We start from the raw sequence: 15,492 nt of genomic DNA on the forward strand, positions 1-15,492 counted from the left end.
GTCTCTGTTGCAACTCCTTAAGCTTTCTGCAAGAAAGGCAAAGAAGAAGAAAGGCGTATTCTGGGGCATCGAGGTGGCCGAAACACTCAGGTGGCATGGCTGGGAGCTTGGAAAAGAGACGATCAAACACCTGATCTTGAAAAACATTCATGAGAAAACCCAGAAGCTGAGCTACAGGTGCGTGGGGAGTTTGTTTCTCCTTCGTACTCCTCATGCTTTCGCTGCATTATGATCCTATCTCTGCTGTATCAGTCACATTAGCACCTTTTCTTGGGTTCCTCTGTCCCCTCTCTCCTTGGTCATTGTGCTATAGACAGCATATGAACACTTACGTAGCAGGACAGAAACCTGCTAATTCAGAAGCACAGCCCTTGATCCTGGCAGGAATATTTTAAATGAAATGCCTTTTTTTTTTTTTTTTTTTTTTTAATTCTGTTTTGCTGATACTTCTGTCTGTGAGGCATTTCCAGTCTAGTGAGATTTTAATTGTGGATGTATGCCAGCCAGTCACTAGTGTGTCCTAAAACCATTGGTCCCGGGAGTCCCACTGGATGTTGAGCCACTCCAGCACTCCCCATGACCCTCCCTGCTCTGAAACTCAAATATGTGTTTTGCCCATGCTGCATGGCCTGGGAATGTAAAATATTGTTCAAGGAAGGGGTAGGTATTTAGAACTGGGAATGGGTTTTCAGGACACCTGGGTTCTGCCCCTGTTTCTGCTGATTTGCTACAAAGATACCCTTGGGGTCAGGTGTGTAAAGCCCTTCTAGTTGTGGGGTCTGGAGGTTTTGATTCTTTATTCTCTGTTCTGCTGTCTGACTTAACAGCTGTATGCGCTCAGACAAAATCTCTTGTTTTGATTTCATTATCTAGATGTCCTTCCACGCGATTCTTCTTCACTGTTTTTCCACAGCCGATTACCCTGAGCCCTGGTATGTCTTTAACTCTGCCCATCGTTTTCCGGCCGACTGAAAAGGTAAAGTGGCAACATCTCTCTCAGTGCTCAGGCTGGCTTCCAGAGGGGCAGTGGGCCTCTGACTCTCTTGTCCTTTCTGATTTGTCTTCATTCACCTGAATGTATCGGTCTTTAGGAAAGGTTCTAGCATAGAAATACTGGGCAGCATGACCTTCCTGCTCTCCCCGCATATTCGTCACCTGAGGGAGGCCTAACCCCTGGCCTCTCTTCAGAATTTGCCAGCAGTTAGGAGAGCGATCCTCACAAAGAGTATTCCCAGTTTTTCATGTGCTGCTTCTGGCCATGAAATCAGTAAGATAAAGTGCTTGAACTATCCATACCTCGTTTGATCCCAGGGAACCTCAGCTGGGTGGTTTTAATGCAGAACCTTGAGTCGAGGGACTTGCGCTCTCTGCTTTCTTACAGGAGACCCAAAAGCCTGTATATTAAAGGGCTACTGATTTTTCTGTAATTATGCCAAGAGCCTCCCTTTTTTTGGATGGGGTGGGTTGCTTCAAGCTTTAACAGCCCCTTTTTACCCAGACCCTTTTCTTGATTTTTCAGCTTGTGTGTGTCTTGGTTCTGAGTGTTGATCTCTAGCTCTTGTCCACAGCTGTATGTCTTCCATGTGAATCTCAGTGCTAGCCATAGAGTGTGATCACTGGGTGGATTCCCAGTACCCTGCACTCTTAGTATCATGATTTTCTGATGACTGTTCACTGTTCCCTTTATGAAATAAGCTGCTGGCCTTGTTCCATTTTCAGAGAACCGTTTGTCTGCACCACATCAATCGCTAGAGCAGGAGGCTTGCTTTCTTAGAGAGAGCAAGGACTGCGTGTTGCAGTGCCCAAGGTCTCTCCTTACCTGTATAAATGGTACTCAGGAGAGGTGATGATTGGGGAGCATGGAAGACGTATCTTGCAATTCCTTCTATCTTAGCTGGTTAGCAGAAGTCCTGGGGCTATTTATACACAGTGCTGTCAACACTGCTTTGTTAAGTTGTGCGTTATCTGCTTAGGTCTCTAGCTGACAAAGCACTTAAAGACTGATATTTCTGTGCTCATGGAGCCCCAGGAAAGGCTGTACATGCTTCAGTTTAGCTGAATTGGGATCTTGGAAACACTGAAAGAAATCCATCTGCATTGAAACAAATGAGGTGAAACAAATGTGGTCTTCAATTGCTCGCTCTGAGGGTGTTTGTGTGTTCCCTGTCAGAGTGAGGAGTATGCCTGAGTACTTCCCTCATTGACTGCCTTTTCAAAGTGCTTCATATGCTTTCTGTCCTGCACAGAGGCCTCCCCTGTTTTTTTTTTCCCAATATTCTTACTGTGGTGAAGGTGATGGATGTCCATGGGTAGAACTGCAGTACCTGCAAGATGCAGCCTAACTGCTGTCTCCCCTTGCTTTTCTGTGCAGAGGGAATATGAAGACAGCATCTGCTTTAAAAAGGCTGAGGGTGAGTTCTCTGTCACCTTGCGTGCTACGCTTCCACGCCCCTGTCTGTTCTTCCCAGCTGCTGTCCAGCTGCCTGTCTGTGCTGTCCACAACGTTACAGAGACAACATTCCCTGTGCGCAATGTTGGGTGAGTGGGACATGGCTGGGCAAACTGTCTTTCTGTTTTGTCAGGTATTTTGCTACCTTCTTGGACTCTCCAATGAATGCAGCTCATTCCAGTTATTGGATCTACTGGCTGCCTTAACAGGCAGCAGACCTCTGCCTCCTCTGAGGTCATGGCTGAAAAGGCAGCAGAAATGGTAGTGTGGGTCAGATCTCACTGTGGGCACATCCTGGCACCTCACATCTGTCTGTTTCCAGCATACACTGAGAACCGTTCTTGTGCAGAAACTAGATGGGGACCAGCGTGCTGTCCCACTGAGAACATCCCACATTCACAGGAGAGGTCTAGGCTTCTAGTAAATCAAAGGCAGCCTGCCCAGCATGAGCAAGGAGTGATGAGCTACTTGCTGGAAAAATTTTAGTCTTTCTATGTTGCGACATGTCTTCCCTCAGCACAGGAATACCATGGGGGTGGCAGTGGAGTTGCTGGTGCTCGAGCTGAACTTTTTGATCTGAAGGCAGGCAATACAGAAGTCAGAGAGTCTCTCCAGTGCCTGCTTTTAGGTTCATGGAGCTGCCCAAAGCAGTGGCAGTATTTTGTGTCTTGGACTTGTCATTTAGGAGCGAAGATGCTCCCAGTTACCACAGACTGTTATTGTAATGAGGGAAGGGCAGTACTTCAGGTAGTATTGTAGAAAGGAGTGCAGTGATGAAATTCGCAGGCAAGGAGGAGGTTTACTTCTAACTATTCATGGTGAGAGCAAAATAACCTTTACTAGCTGGAAAATGGCCTGTGCTTCCCAAAGCAGTCAGCTCATGTAGGAGGAGGGTGGAAAGGACAGAGGGCACGTATACTTTCAGCAGAGCAAGGTATCAGTCAGAAACCAATTCAGGTGATTTATTCTCCCCTTAAAGAAATCATTTGTGCTGACTAAGAGGTCCAGGGTAGTGGAGGATATGGATGGTAAGTAACACACAGCTTGGAATCAATAAAATATAAAAAGCTATAAAAGGTATGTCATGTTCTTTGCACAAATCAAACAAGCAAAGGGAGTTCTGGAGAGCTGAATGAAGCATTAGGAAAACAGCTCAGTTCTCTCTTCTCACCTGGGCATATAAAAGGAACAAACGTTCATTTGGAATTAAGTAGCAGCAAATTTAGATACAGGAAAAGCAAATACTCCATTCTGGAGCTGATTTGTTTGCTATCACATGATGAAGCTGAGACATTTTATGGCCATTAATAAAGTTCTTAGATGTAACAACTAAATTTCATTAGTGTGGAGTGTTTGCAGAGCCTAGAGACAAATTTCTTCCCAGCATCACATATTTGGCCAGATGCATTTGGGATTCTGCCATTCAACATTGTTTGCTTCACATCCTAACTGAAAAACCCATTGGGAAAGGTCCATCCTATGTGTGATTGCACAGGCAGCCAAGGATCCATTCATCTACTTAAAAACATATCTCCATTTCCTAGTGATCTTGTTACTGCGTTTGCCTGGGAGACACCAAGCCCTTTCCACATGGTTCCTGACCGTGGCATGCTGAACCCAGGTGCTGAGTGCATGGTCAAAGTGGTCTTCCAGCCCAAGGCGGCTGTGGTGTATGATGTGGCAGCAACATGCTGGTTTGGAGGTGAAGAGAAACGAAAGAGGACTATCCAGCTAAAAGCCCTGGGTGAGCCTTTCTTGCATTTAACACTCAAAGAAGTGTGTATCATCCCTAACTGTGGAATAGCATTCCACAGGGATACATGAAAGCGCTGTGCTCTGAGGCTGTGCCACAGTGGGCTCAACCCACTGATGAGCAAGTGAAGCCCATAGTTTGAAAGTGGCCTGTGAAAATCTCTAATGTACTTTTGCCATTTTGGAAGTGTGATCTGAAGAGACACAGGGTCCAATATATCCAATCCAGTGGCGTCCTTTGGCCAAACCAGCATTTCTGGAGCCTGCTTAAGCTGACCAAGGGGAAGAAATGAGAGAAGTTCATTGGCACAATGCAAAAACCTCCAGAAACTCCTGATATTGTCTGCACTCAGTCTCTCCTGTCTGTCCGTGCTAGACAGAGAGCCAGAAGGAAATTTCTAAAGCTTTCTGGATGCAAGCTAGAATAAGCAAGGGTTTCATTAGCAAGTCCTTGCCTGAAGTGCCTTGTTGTATGGCCACTGACAGAAGATGTGACTCTGAATTTAGTAAATTAGGGCTGGAGGGGAGCTTATATGGTTCAAAGCAGGGCCAGCTGAGGTTCTTTAGAGGCTTGTCCCGTTGTGTGTTGAATATACCAAGGATGGACATTCCACCTCTCTTTCTTGACCCAGTATATTATTCCCTTTAACAGCCAAATACCCCTACCTGCGGGTGAGTGTGACAGGGGAAGAATATGAAGGTGTGCAGCCTGGAAAGTTTCAAGATGTGCTGTGCTTTGGATCAGTGCCAGTGGGGACAACTGTGGAGAAGTGTGTAGAAATCTTCAACATGTCTGTGGTATGTGGAGAGGGAGAGTACTTGTGAGAAGCTGGCATGCTGGCATGTTTCCCTGGCATATGTGGTCATGAGTATCTCCCTTGATGCTGTGAAAATAAGCCAAGAGGGAATGTGAATAAAACAGGGAATGTGATGAGCCTTCTCCTACCAACCAGGCCATTGACCCTTGCCTTCCAGCTACAGTGCTAGCAACTCATCCATTTGCAGCACAGGGTGGAAGTTCCCTCCTGCTTCCTACTGTGCTTGGTCCAGATCAGGAAGCCAGTGTTGTCCTTCATATCCTGCAGCTCTTCTGCTCACCCTGTACAAGCCCATCAGTTCTGCGGGGCAGCTGTGGCAATCTCAACTTGGCATGAGTGTGTCCCAGGCAGCTGATGGATCTTCTGCTTTCCTCAGTGGACTTCAGCCTGGTGACTTCTCTCAGTGTCAGGCAGGCTGCATTTGAGCACCTTGTTCTCTGTGCCAGCTCAGCCCCTCCCAGCCTGTTAAAAGATGAATGTATTCAGAGACTGCTGACATGGGTGACAGCAGTGCTGACTCCTCCACAGGCTCTGCAACTTGGGAGTGGCAAAGACCTACTAATTTATTGTACTGTTACTCACACTGCAATGGTGCTCGGCATCCCCCGGCAAGGATCAGGACCTTTTTTTAGGGACTTGAGGGAGGCTTTGGGGCGCCAGTCTTGTTTTTTGAAAAAGATCCCCAGACAAGGTGGAACTGTGGATGGAGGGAAATAAGTTATCTGCCTGCCTGTCCCCCTGGTCACAGCAGTCACTTAGGCTATGTTGGCCCTTTGGGACACCTTGAGCCAGCCTCCCTGCTACCAGGAGGGGCATTCCAACCCCAGAGGTCACCAGGACATTTTGCTGCAGCCCACTGGCTTCTGAGCATATTGTGGGAACTTGCTGCCAGCAGCGCTCCAGCAGGACAGGGCTGCAGAAGGTTGCACAGCATTTCTGTGCTGGGCTGCAGTAGTCTTGGTGTTTGTGGTGGTGGTCAACTCAGCTGAAAACTGCAGTTCTTCACCAATTAGTGTCCTGCATTCAGAGCCATCCTGGCTCCTGTTGGCTCCTTGTTAACCTATTCCTTTTCTGCTTGCAGGTTGATGCACCATTTAGGATAGAAAGAGCAAAAGTTCCTCTGCTTCAAGATCATGTTTTCTCCTGTGATGTGTCCCATGGTGTTGTCCCTGCCAGAGGGAAGCTGGTCTTGTGCATACGATTTCAGCCTCAGACAGCAGGAGAGCACAATACTGACTATTTCACTATCCTATCTGCTGGATGCCTCCTGCAGACTGTGCTGAAGGTGGTTGGCTCATGTAAAGGTACCAGAGTGAAAGCCTTCCCAGTTTCTCCCCATCTTCTTCTTATCACTGCAGGGGAAGGGCTAGTGCTTGAGGAAGGACTAGGGGTTGCCACAGTCATCAGTCATAGACTTACCTTCTGTGGGGACCCAGGCTGTCCCTGGTGCACCGTTCAAGGCTTATACTTGCTTGAGGCAGATGTGAGACTGTTGGAAGTGACTGTCCAGCAGTTTGCTAGGACTGGTGGGCTTGCTGATGAGGTGATTCCAGTTTGGGAAGATCAGTTAAGTGCAGCAGTGGCTTATGATGTGTCGACAGAAACAGCTATGACAGGTCCAGGATCTTGTTTTGCATGTTGTTGTGCTAGGTCCTTTGGTGTCCCTGCATCAACATTCTGTGGACTTCGACTGGATCAATCTTGGGCAAAGTTTGGTGCAGATGTTGAAAATCAGCAACACCTCAAATGTCCCAGCCTATTACCAGTTTGATATTGATGGCAGAGGGAGTGTCTTCTCCTTGGATCGCCCCTGTGGAGTCTTGGAGGGCACAACAACACTAGCACTGAAGGTGACCTTTCGACCTACTCACCCCATCAGCTATCACCGCAGAGTGGTGTGCCTTGTCCACCATCAGGTATGAAAGGCAAAGGGTGGGTTTATCACTGTAATAGGTCAGAGGGATCTTCCAGTGTAACCCACCAGGGCTGGCCTCTCTCTTAGTAGCCCTTGGAAATCTCTTCCCACTGCATTGCCGTTGTTACTTATCATAGAATCATTTACATTGGAAAGAACCTTTGAGATCATTGAGTCCAACCATTAACTTAGCACTGCCAAGTCCACCACTAAACCATTTCCCGAAGTGCCACAACTACACATCTTTTCAATACTTCCAGGGATGGTGACTCAACCCCTTCCCTGGGCAGCCTGTTCTAACGTTGACCACCCTTTCAATGAAGGAATTTTTCCTAATATCCAATAACTAATATCTCTCATCCTGTTGATTATTACTTGAGAGAAGAAACTGACACCCACCTTGCTACAACCTCCTTTCAGGTAGCTGTAGAGAGCAATAAGGTCCCTCCTGAGCCTTCTCCCACTTCAGGCTAAACAACTCCAGTTCTCTCAGCCGCTCCTTGTAAGACTTGCTCTCTAGATCCTTCACCAGCTTCACTTCACTGTTTTTCCTGTAGCAAGGGGCTCAAACCCCAACACAATATTTGAGCTGTGGCCTCACTGGTGCCAGGTACAGGAGACAATCACTTCCCTTGTCCTGCTGGCCACATGTTTCTGAAACAAGTCAGGATGCTGTTGGCCTCCTGGGCCACCTGCGCCCACTGCTGGCTCATATTCAGACAGCTGTCGACCAACACCCCCAGGTCCTTTTTTGCCAGGCAGCTGTCCAAACACTCTTCCCCAAGCTTGTAGCATTGCATGGGGTTGCAATCCAAGTGCAGGACCCAGGCTCCTGTGGAGCAGAATCCCCATGGTGCAGGTTCCTATGAGCAGTAGAGGGCTGATGTCAACAGTCAGTAATGCCTGTGGGTAGGGTGGGGTGCATCCTCAGTGGCTCCTTTCCATTTAGGTCTCTAAGTTAAATTTAGCTGCACAGCTGTGCACTGAGTGCCTTCAATTTTTATTCCAGTTTCAAGAACATTCTTGGGCCACAGCAAGACATAAACTAAATGGCAGTCTAGAACTGCAGATGCTAAACCTTTCCCAGACATGGTTTTGGAAGTGAGATACTAGGATGTTGTAACTCTCAAAGCAATCACAGAAGGAAAGATTATTTCTTATTACTCCTTCTGGTGTTTTCCCAGGAACCCGTGTATGTGGACTTTTTTGGTACCTGCCATTCAGACACAGCTAAGCCAGCCATCCTTCAGGCAAGACACCTCTCCTGGTACCGAACCAACATGGTGAGGGGACTGACCTTCTACCCCCCTGATATCCTGAGTGTGATGCTGAGGGATGGGAAGCTGCAGATGGATGAAAAGGGGGCCCTCATGCTGCCCCCTGAGGTATGAGATGCCCTCCCTTTCATCTAAGATACTCCCGTGTTGTTCTCTGTAGATGTTGGGCCTCTCTTACACAGGCCAGATAGATCTGGGACTTGCAGGTGCCAGACTGATCTCTTTAGTATCTCTTCTGTTAATGTTCCCACCACACCCCAATATTATCTTTGTCAGCTGAGTCTTACCCAAGCTCAGCCACTAAGCTACTTTCTGTCAAGCATGGGGTCGTCTTTTGCTTTGTGTAGTTTCAGATTCAGGACTGGCTTACAAACAGGAGCTTCCTTGAAGCCTAGACTTTGAACTGTCCTGGGAACTGTTACTGAAGTGCACCTTGTGCACCCTCTTGCTCATGAAGGCAATCAGGACTGTAGTGCCTGGTGTCTCCCACAGGCACACTTCCCCTGCTCATACTGAGATGTTTCCATCCCATAGATCCCTCAGGACAAGCCTCCCAAGGAATATTTTGAAGCCAACTCCATGACTGAATATTTCTACGATGGTGTAAGCAGTGACCAGGCCTTGTTTCCCCCTCACGTTAGTGTCAGCCCCAGGGAGTATGATTTTGGTTGCTGTGTGCCACTTCACAAGGCAGAACCACTTCCTCTCCGTGTGACCAACCACACCAAAGGAAATATCACAGTTGCCTGGACTCCAAGCCATGGCAGTGCCTTCCAAGTGAGCCCTGAAATCTGTGACATCCCGCCTTTGAAGTCATCAGTCTTCTGGGTCCTTTTCCAGCCCACTCAGCTCAACAGTCTCTATGCAGCAGAGCTGGAAGGTTTTGCTTTCTACAAGGTTAGTAGGAATTATGAAGCCCAGTTTCCAGAGAGGGCCTAGCAAGCAACTTTTTGCAAGCTAAAGGCGTCTGAGGAAGTTAAAATTAAAATGGAACCTTTTTGTTTGAATTTGGCTAACTGGCACCTTTATTAACTCCTTGGGCCACTGCTTTGATACACTGGTGGTTCAAAATTTCTCCTTCATCTGCGTCCTGGCAAAGATAAATCAGCAAAGCAAGCCACAGCTCGTGCATAAAGGCAGTTACACTTGTTCTTACCCCCAGTGAATGTGAAGTAATGTACACCTTAGTGAAGGAGGAGTTATTATTAAGTACTGCGATATTAGTGAAGATGGGAGCCTGCACAAGCGGGGTTGTTGTGGCCTGGGTGATGGGCAATAACTTGTTTTTCGTGTCTGGTCGTCTACAAGTAAAGCTGCTGAGGGCACTGTATATGACTGCAACTTCTCCTCCCATGTGACGTGGGATTTATGTCACACAAGGCTGCAATTGCAGGAGTTTTAGCACCCAGAAACATTCTGGTAGGTGAGAGAGATCTTCATTACATTGTTGATTATTCTTCTTGCATTTTTTTCCCCTTTAAGCCAGTGTGGAGGATATCTGGGAGTAACCATAGAGTCAGGAGTTTCTTAGGCTCAGGTAAAGGATAGGTGATTATTTTCAGTGACTTACTGTTAAGTGCCACTTCAGCATCTGCAAGTATCTCAAACTGCACTAGAGTGTCTATAGACCCTCCTTCGCTAAGGCAACTCTTGTACTTTTGCAGAACAGTTTGGCTAGGTCCTTCTGCTTGAAAGTCACTCAGTATCTTTTGGGTCTGAAATGTAGCTATTTGGGAAAGCAGCACTCGTGTTCCTTATCCATCACTGGTCAGCCCTTCTTCCCGAGAAAGTAAATGCCTCAGCCCCAGGGATGTCATTGAAACAAAGTGCTGCTTGTTATGGTACAGGCACTTGAAGTCACCATGCCCCACTTTCTTACTGCATGCTCTCTGTCCTGTCCCTTGTGTGCCTGCAGGTGCTGAGACACTACAGCAACATTGAGGAGGATGCCACCATCTGTCCCTCCTGGTGCCTGACTGTCAGGCTGAGAGCACATACATATGAAGCAGAACGGGAGCACTTTATCCCACATTACATCCTGGATGTCCCCAAGGTGTGTAACTGATAAACATTTGAATCTTTGTGGAGGCACCCAGTGTTTACATCTGAAGTCTTTACTTTGTCTCCCATTGCACCATGCTGAGATGTGGCTTAGGTGGTTTTTGGTGGTGGTACAGAAGTCTCTGCTTTGGTACAGAAGTAGGATGCTCTTTCTTCTCCTGTATTAGCTTCCCAGCCTCCAGTGTGTCAGATTGCACCAAGCATCTTGTTAGCTCTGAAAGGGAAACTGTTGGGATCTCCTTCCTTTCTGTTTAAGTGGACATAAGTACTGACAAGGGTGCTTAGTCCCCTCCTGGGAGCCTCAAACACTCTGCATACACTTAGGCAAATGGAGAATAGCATACAGAATCCACACTTTTGGAAGAAAAGTGGATGTGAGGCAGAGTGGAAGTTTTCCTAACTCTTCCTGCTGTTTCCGTAGCATGAGAAAGTATTGTTCCTGTGAGGTAAAGTGAGCTCTGACCCTGGGAAGTAAGGATAGTCTTGAGAACCTCTTAGAAAATCTCCCCAACTAGTCCAAGACACACAGGCTGTATTTGGTATGCATGAGCTGGAGCAAATTCCAGCCTGCTGGAATTCTTAATCCTGGAGGTCACTATCCATGCAGAGAGAGACTGCAGGCCCCAGCAAGCAGCTTTCTTATTGGCTGAACGTAAAGCATTGTGTAATAGAAAGGATCTTCACTGGTCCCATGAGCCTATGAAAGATGAAGGACACTGTGGGAAGGGAAAAGATCGTGACTTGTATACCCTTGAGTGATTTTCTTTCTTTCCTTGAAAAGAAGCAGTTACAAAGTTCTCCATAGACTCAGGGTAATGGTTGTAGGAACCTGGAATTCAACATAGGGCAAGCTTTTTCTTTAAGCTGGTTTTCCAAATCCAATGCAAACAACCCTTCTTCCTTGTCTCCACCAGAGATTTCCTCCTGTGGCTCCTAACACTGATACCTACTGCAGTATGCTGCTCTTGAACACGGGCACCTCTTTGGTAACCTTCAGTGTGAACCAAGCTGCCTGTCCCTCTGTTTTGGTCAAGCCCTGCTCAGGATGCGTAGTTCCAGGAGGCCACCAAATTTTCTTTCTCTCCACTCACCCAGTTAACACAGTCTTGCAGCAGCATGTCCTGCCGTTGCAGCTGAACTCTTATCCTGGATACACCAAGGTAGGGAGAGGGAAGTAGCAGGTGGTGAGCAAAAATTTGTTCCCTTGTAGTCTTTTCTTTTCACAGTGACTTGTGCTGTGATCCTTGTTGTATCTCCTAATGGTTAGTCTGGATTTTTCCATTTGGAAGTAGGAATGAAAGAATATTTTTAACATTTAAGGCAGGGTCAACACTTCAGGTAGAAGTGGTACCAGACTTCCTGTACCCCTTTTTATCCTTGGGTTTCCATCTCATGGAACGCACTATACTGTGCTCAGAGCCCTCCTTGACAGCACAACCTTAAGTCCTTCCCCTCCTCCTTCAGACACAGTTTGTTCTTGCTTCTCCCTTGGAAGGAGAAACGTCTTGGCAAGATCCCTCTAGAGGCAGCTGAGACTTGCAGCTAATGTCTGTTACTTTTCCCTTAATTCCACAGGAGATTGCTCTCCAGAGTTGTGGGGAGTCCCTTCTTTTGCTCTTAGAAGGTGATGGAAATCTATACTTCAAGCCTGTCTATATAGGAACCTCCTCTACACGAATGTATACCATAAAAAACGGCACAAGGCTACCTATGGTTTTCACATGGAAGATCCGTCAGTCTGACAGCAAGATCCTGTCTGTCAGCCCCACTGCAGGGATCCTCCAGCCCTGTGAAGCCATGGTAAGTTCAGGTTCTCCCAAAGTTGTATTTTCCTCTCTACAATACAGCTGTGGAGTGTTTAGAGCAGAAATGTGAGGGTTGCCAATCATTTTGTTGTTAGTGTCAAAGTTGGAGAATACCAGTCAGTGTCTTAGCTTGGCTTGTTAGCCAGCATCTGCGATCCTACAGTGTGGATTTGCCCAAACATGATGACATCCTGCTTGACCACAGGGCCAAATGGGTCTTAAACAGGCACTAGATAATGATACCCTGGATGGGATTGGCTACTAACATAGCAGCAACTTTGTTGTGCACCAGGAGATGTTAAAAGACAGAGGACAAATGAAAGCATGAAAGGGTTTATGATGTTGTTCTCCCACTTGTAAATTCAGGTTCTAAACTTCTACTGTATTCCCTGAGTGTTTTTTGAGAGTGGTGAGGACTAGCACATCTCCGCAGCCTGGCTTTGAATATCTGAATGTGTGTTCCCAATTTGAACCTTTGACACAAGCGGGGATGGTGGAGGATTGAAGCGAGAGCGTCTTCAGAGTTGTCTGTAGAGGACTAGGTTAGCTGTAATGGAAAAAGAGGCTGTGCATTGAACGCAGCTGTTGCGGTGTATAGGTTTGCCTCTGGTCTGGAGCGCCTGTGAGCACTTTTCTTCCCTCTTGTGATTTCAGGCTCAGGCATGGACTTTTACTCCTGACAAGGAGACCAAGTATCTGCTGCGAGCTATGGTGTTTGTGAGGAGGCAGAGCCCAGACCCAGTGTCTCCCAAAAATGTCCATTATGCCTTACGGATTGTTGGAGAGGGGGTGCTGGGCACCATCAGGGTAAGGAACTGGGGCTCACTGGGTAGTAGTAGGAGTACTAGGGTGCGATGAGGGTCTTGGGCTTCCACTTTCTGCACAATCTGTACTGGAGGCAACCAATAAGGATTTACAGCAAAATTCCCAGATGTTGCTTTCAGTGGAGATAACAGAACCGATTCTGGCAGCCTAATAGCACCAGCGTGATGTAGATGTCCTTCCAGTTCAAACGTGACCTGCCCAAATCCTCTGGGATCACTCTGAAATCCCCTGTTCCAGACAAACTGAGCAAGGCATTTGGCTCCTTGGGACTCCCAGCTCTCTCCTCTCATTCTGTCTGCTTTCTTTCTCCATTTGTTCAGCTTTCAGTCTGATTTTTAAGTGTAGTGCACCTAACTGTTAAAGTGGTGTAGCCAGCACAAACTCACCTGGCTTTCCTCCTACTATCTGCAGGTCTGTGCGGCCACCTTCATTTTCAGGCAGGTTTCTTAAGGAACCAGAGCTAAATAAAATAGTACTTTTTAAGTCATTGCCTCGTGTCAATCACATTGGACAGATGGGTGGTAATGTCTTGGAGGTATTTAGTCACTATAACAACTAGCCAGAGGAGAGGAGGACTCTTAATGCAGTCATGGAGGGATCAGCAGACATATCTCAGTCTTGTCCCAAGTGCAGCTGGCCATCTAATGTCCTCACAGACCTGAATATGCTACATCCTACCCATCAAGCAGCCTAAATAACAGTAGGAGGAAGCATTTGGAGGAGGGATTGAGCCCCTTGCAGCCCTGTTCCAATATCTCCCAGGGCATGCCAGGTCCTATACAAAGTAGGGAGCCCCTTGCACAGCACTGTGCATGCCAAGGGATCAGCATGTGGTCAGAGAAGTGGTGGCTATGCTCAGCTGCTACGCTCGATGTGTAGCAGTGACCTTTGCCTGGTGGGTTTGTATTCTAGGCACAAAAAGAGCACCTGGATCTTGGGAATGTTCAGGTTGGTGACCTGCAAAGCTGCAGCATTGTACTGCTAAATGATGGGATCTGTTCTCTGAAGTACGTCCTCAGTGTGGAACAACTGATCACTGGGCCTTGTGACACCAAAGAGCTCCACAGTGATCCACTAGGTACTGTAAGGGAATTAACATGGGATGGGGCCTTGGCTTTCTCCTCTTTTCTGCAAAATCAGTCTAGCATGAACTTGGAGGCTGGGCTGCTTGCCGGCTAGCTTGCATTGATTCTCTTAAGTGCCTTTAGGTGTCTGCTTCTTTGCTTAGGGATTTGCCACAAGTGACTCTTCTATCTTGGTGTAAAAAGCATAACCCAAAGCCTGACAATTGAAGTTACGCTAGTGTGGACCTTGAAATTAGATGTGATTTCCTAGCAAAGAAGTGAGTTAAATAAAGGAGCTTCCTGGAAGGAATAGTGGAGTACAATCTTTAGCTGCCTTTTTAGAGGACACCTTCTGAGGAATTTCCCTGTTCTCGTCTGGCCAAAGGCAAGCTGGGTACTCCCAGTGAGCTGCCTACAGTTGTAGTCTGGGAATCCCAACTTCAACATCTGAAGCTGGTCCTAATGATTAGGCATGGGGGGAGGTGGCGGTGGCTTGAGTGCAGGTAGGCTTAGGGAGCTGTGTGCTGAACACCTGTAGTGTGACATCAGTGATGCCAAGAACTCATACTATCTCTTTTCTCCTACAGCTCTGGCACTGGAACACTCCAGAGGGACAATCCCTGCAAGGTCAAAAGCTTCTGTCCGAATAACAGTCAGGCTGACCCGTCGGCTGCATTACACCTGGTCAATCAAATACGTTATTTGTACCTCCACAGGTGAGAGATGGGTATTTTGGGAAAATTATCCCCTCCCAACCAAGTTGACTGTGCCATAACATGCTGAGCTGCACAGTTCCCAGTGTATGAGTCCTGCCTGAAGAAATCCCAGAGGTGAGCAATTCACCAGAGCCAGATCCTATGTGCTGTCTCCTTTTGCTACACCTTTTGGGGTTAGGTACGATTAAGCCATAGGACACAGACAGGGAGAGCTCCAAGTTTCCTGCTGCTGTGGTCACAAGATTCCCTGCTCCTCTGCATGATCATGGCCTTTTACAACATGTCCTGAAACAGATTCTGAGAGCTTTCTGCGACTAGTCCTATGCAGCTAGGGTCCTTTTTGCAGATCTGGATTGGTCCCTTATGAGAAAGAAGGCAGTTGAACTAGAAAAGGCATGGAGGGGGGCAACAGGGATGTTCAGAGTTGAGGAACAGCATTTGTACAAGAAAGACTAATTATACAAGGAGTTTCCAGCTTGGAAAGTGGAGAATGACAATGTCACATGAATGGCATGGAGAAGACAAGATATAAACAACTATTTATGATTTTTCAATGTGAAAACGAGGGACGCTTCATAAAATGACTAGGCTGTAGGGTTAAATTTTAAAAAGGGTTTTTCACATAGTACAGAACTAAACTGTGTAAATACGCTGTTGGAAAGGGTTACATTCATAGTCTTTTGGTGATTTCTAAATGTGGAAGTCAAAGTACAACTAGAAGTCAGTAGTTCAGAGGTTTTCAGAAGCTGCCAATGAAAAGACAATGTTTAAGTCCTGTTCGTTCTTTCTTTTGTCTGAGTAGGGCCTCTC

General features: G+C 47.0%; 1 protein-coding gene across 2 annotated transcripts in view; it reads left to right on the forward strand.

The window, feature by feature from the left end:
- CFAP65 (cilia and flagella associated protein 65) overlaps window positions 1-15,492 on the forward strand; it is a 33,784-nt gene that overhangs the window by 1,005 nt on the left and 17,287 nt on the right. For both annotated transcript variants that reach the window (XR_008733709.1, XM_055719426.1), the window contains exons 2-16: window positions 23-177; window positions 874-976; window positions 2,372-2,538; window positions 3,994-4,193; window positions 4,854-4,999; window positions 6,101-6,323; window positions 6,670-6,935; window positions 8,119-8,319; window positions 8,746-9,108; window positions 10,127-10,264; window positions 11,187-11,432; window positions 11,848-12,072; window positions 12,732-12,884; window positions 13,815-13,980; window positions 14,554-14,682. Coding sequence is in view for 1 of the 2 variants with exons in the window: in XM_055719426.1 (XP_055575401.1) it covers window positions 23-177; window positions 874-976; window positions 2,372-2,538; window positions 3,994-4,193; window positions 4,854-4,999; window positions 6,101-6,323; window positions 6,670-6,935; window positions 8,119-8,319; window positions 8,746-9,108; window positions 10,127-10,264; window positions 11,187-11,432; window positions 11,848-12,072; window positions 12,732-12,884; window positions 13,815-13,980; window positions 14,554-14,682 (2,881 nt within the window). In the remaining variant the exon portion in view is untranslated. The remainder of the gene's footprint in view (window positions 1-22; window positions 178-873; window positions 977-2,371; window positions 2,539-3,993; window positions 4,194-4,853; window positions 5,000-6,100; window positions 6,324-6,669; window positions 6,936-8,118; window positions 8,320-8,745; window positions 9,109-10,126; window positions 10,265-11,186; window positions 11,433-11,847; window positions 12,073-12,731; window positions 12,885-13,814; window positions 13,981-14,553; window positions 14,683-15,492) is intronic.

This window comes from Falco cherrug, chromosome 8 (assembly GCF_023634085.1).
Source record: "Falco cherrug isolate bFalChe1 chromosome 8, bFalChe1.pri, whole genome shotgun sequence".
Lineage (NCBI taxonomy): Eukaryota > Metazoa > Chordata > Aves > Falconiformes > Falconidae > Falco > Falco cherrug.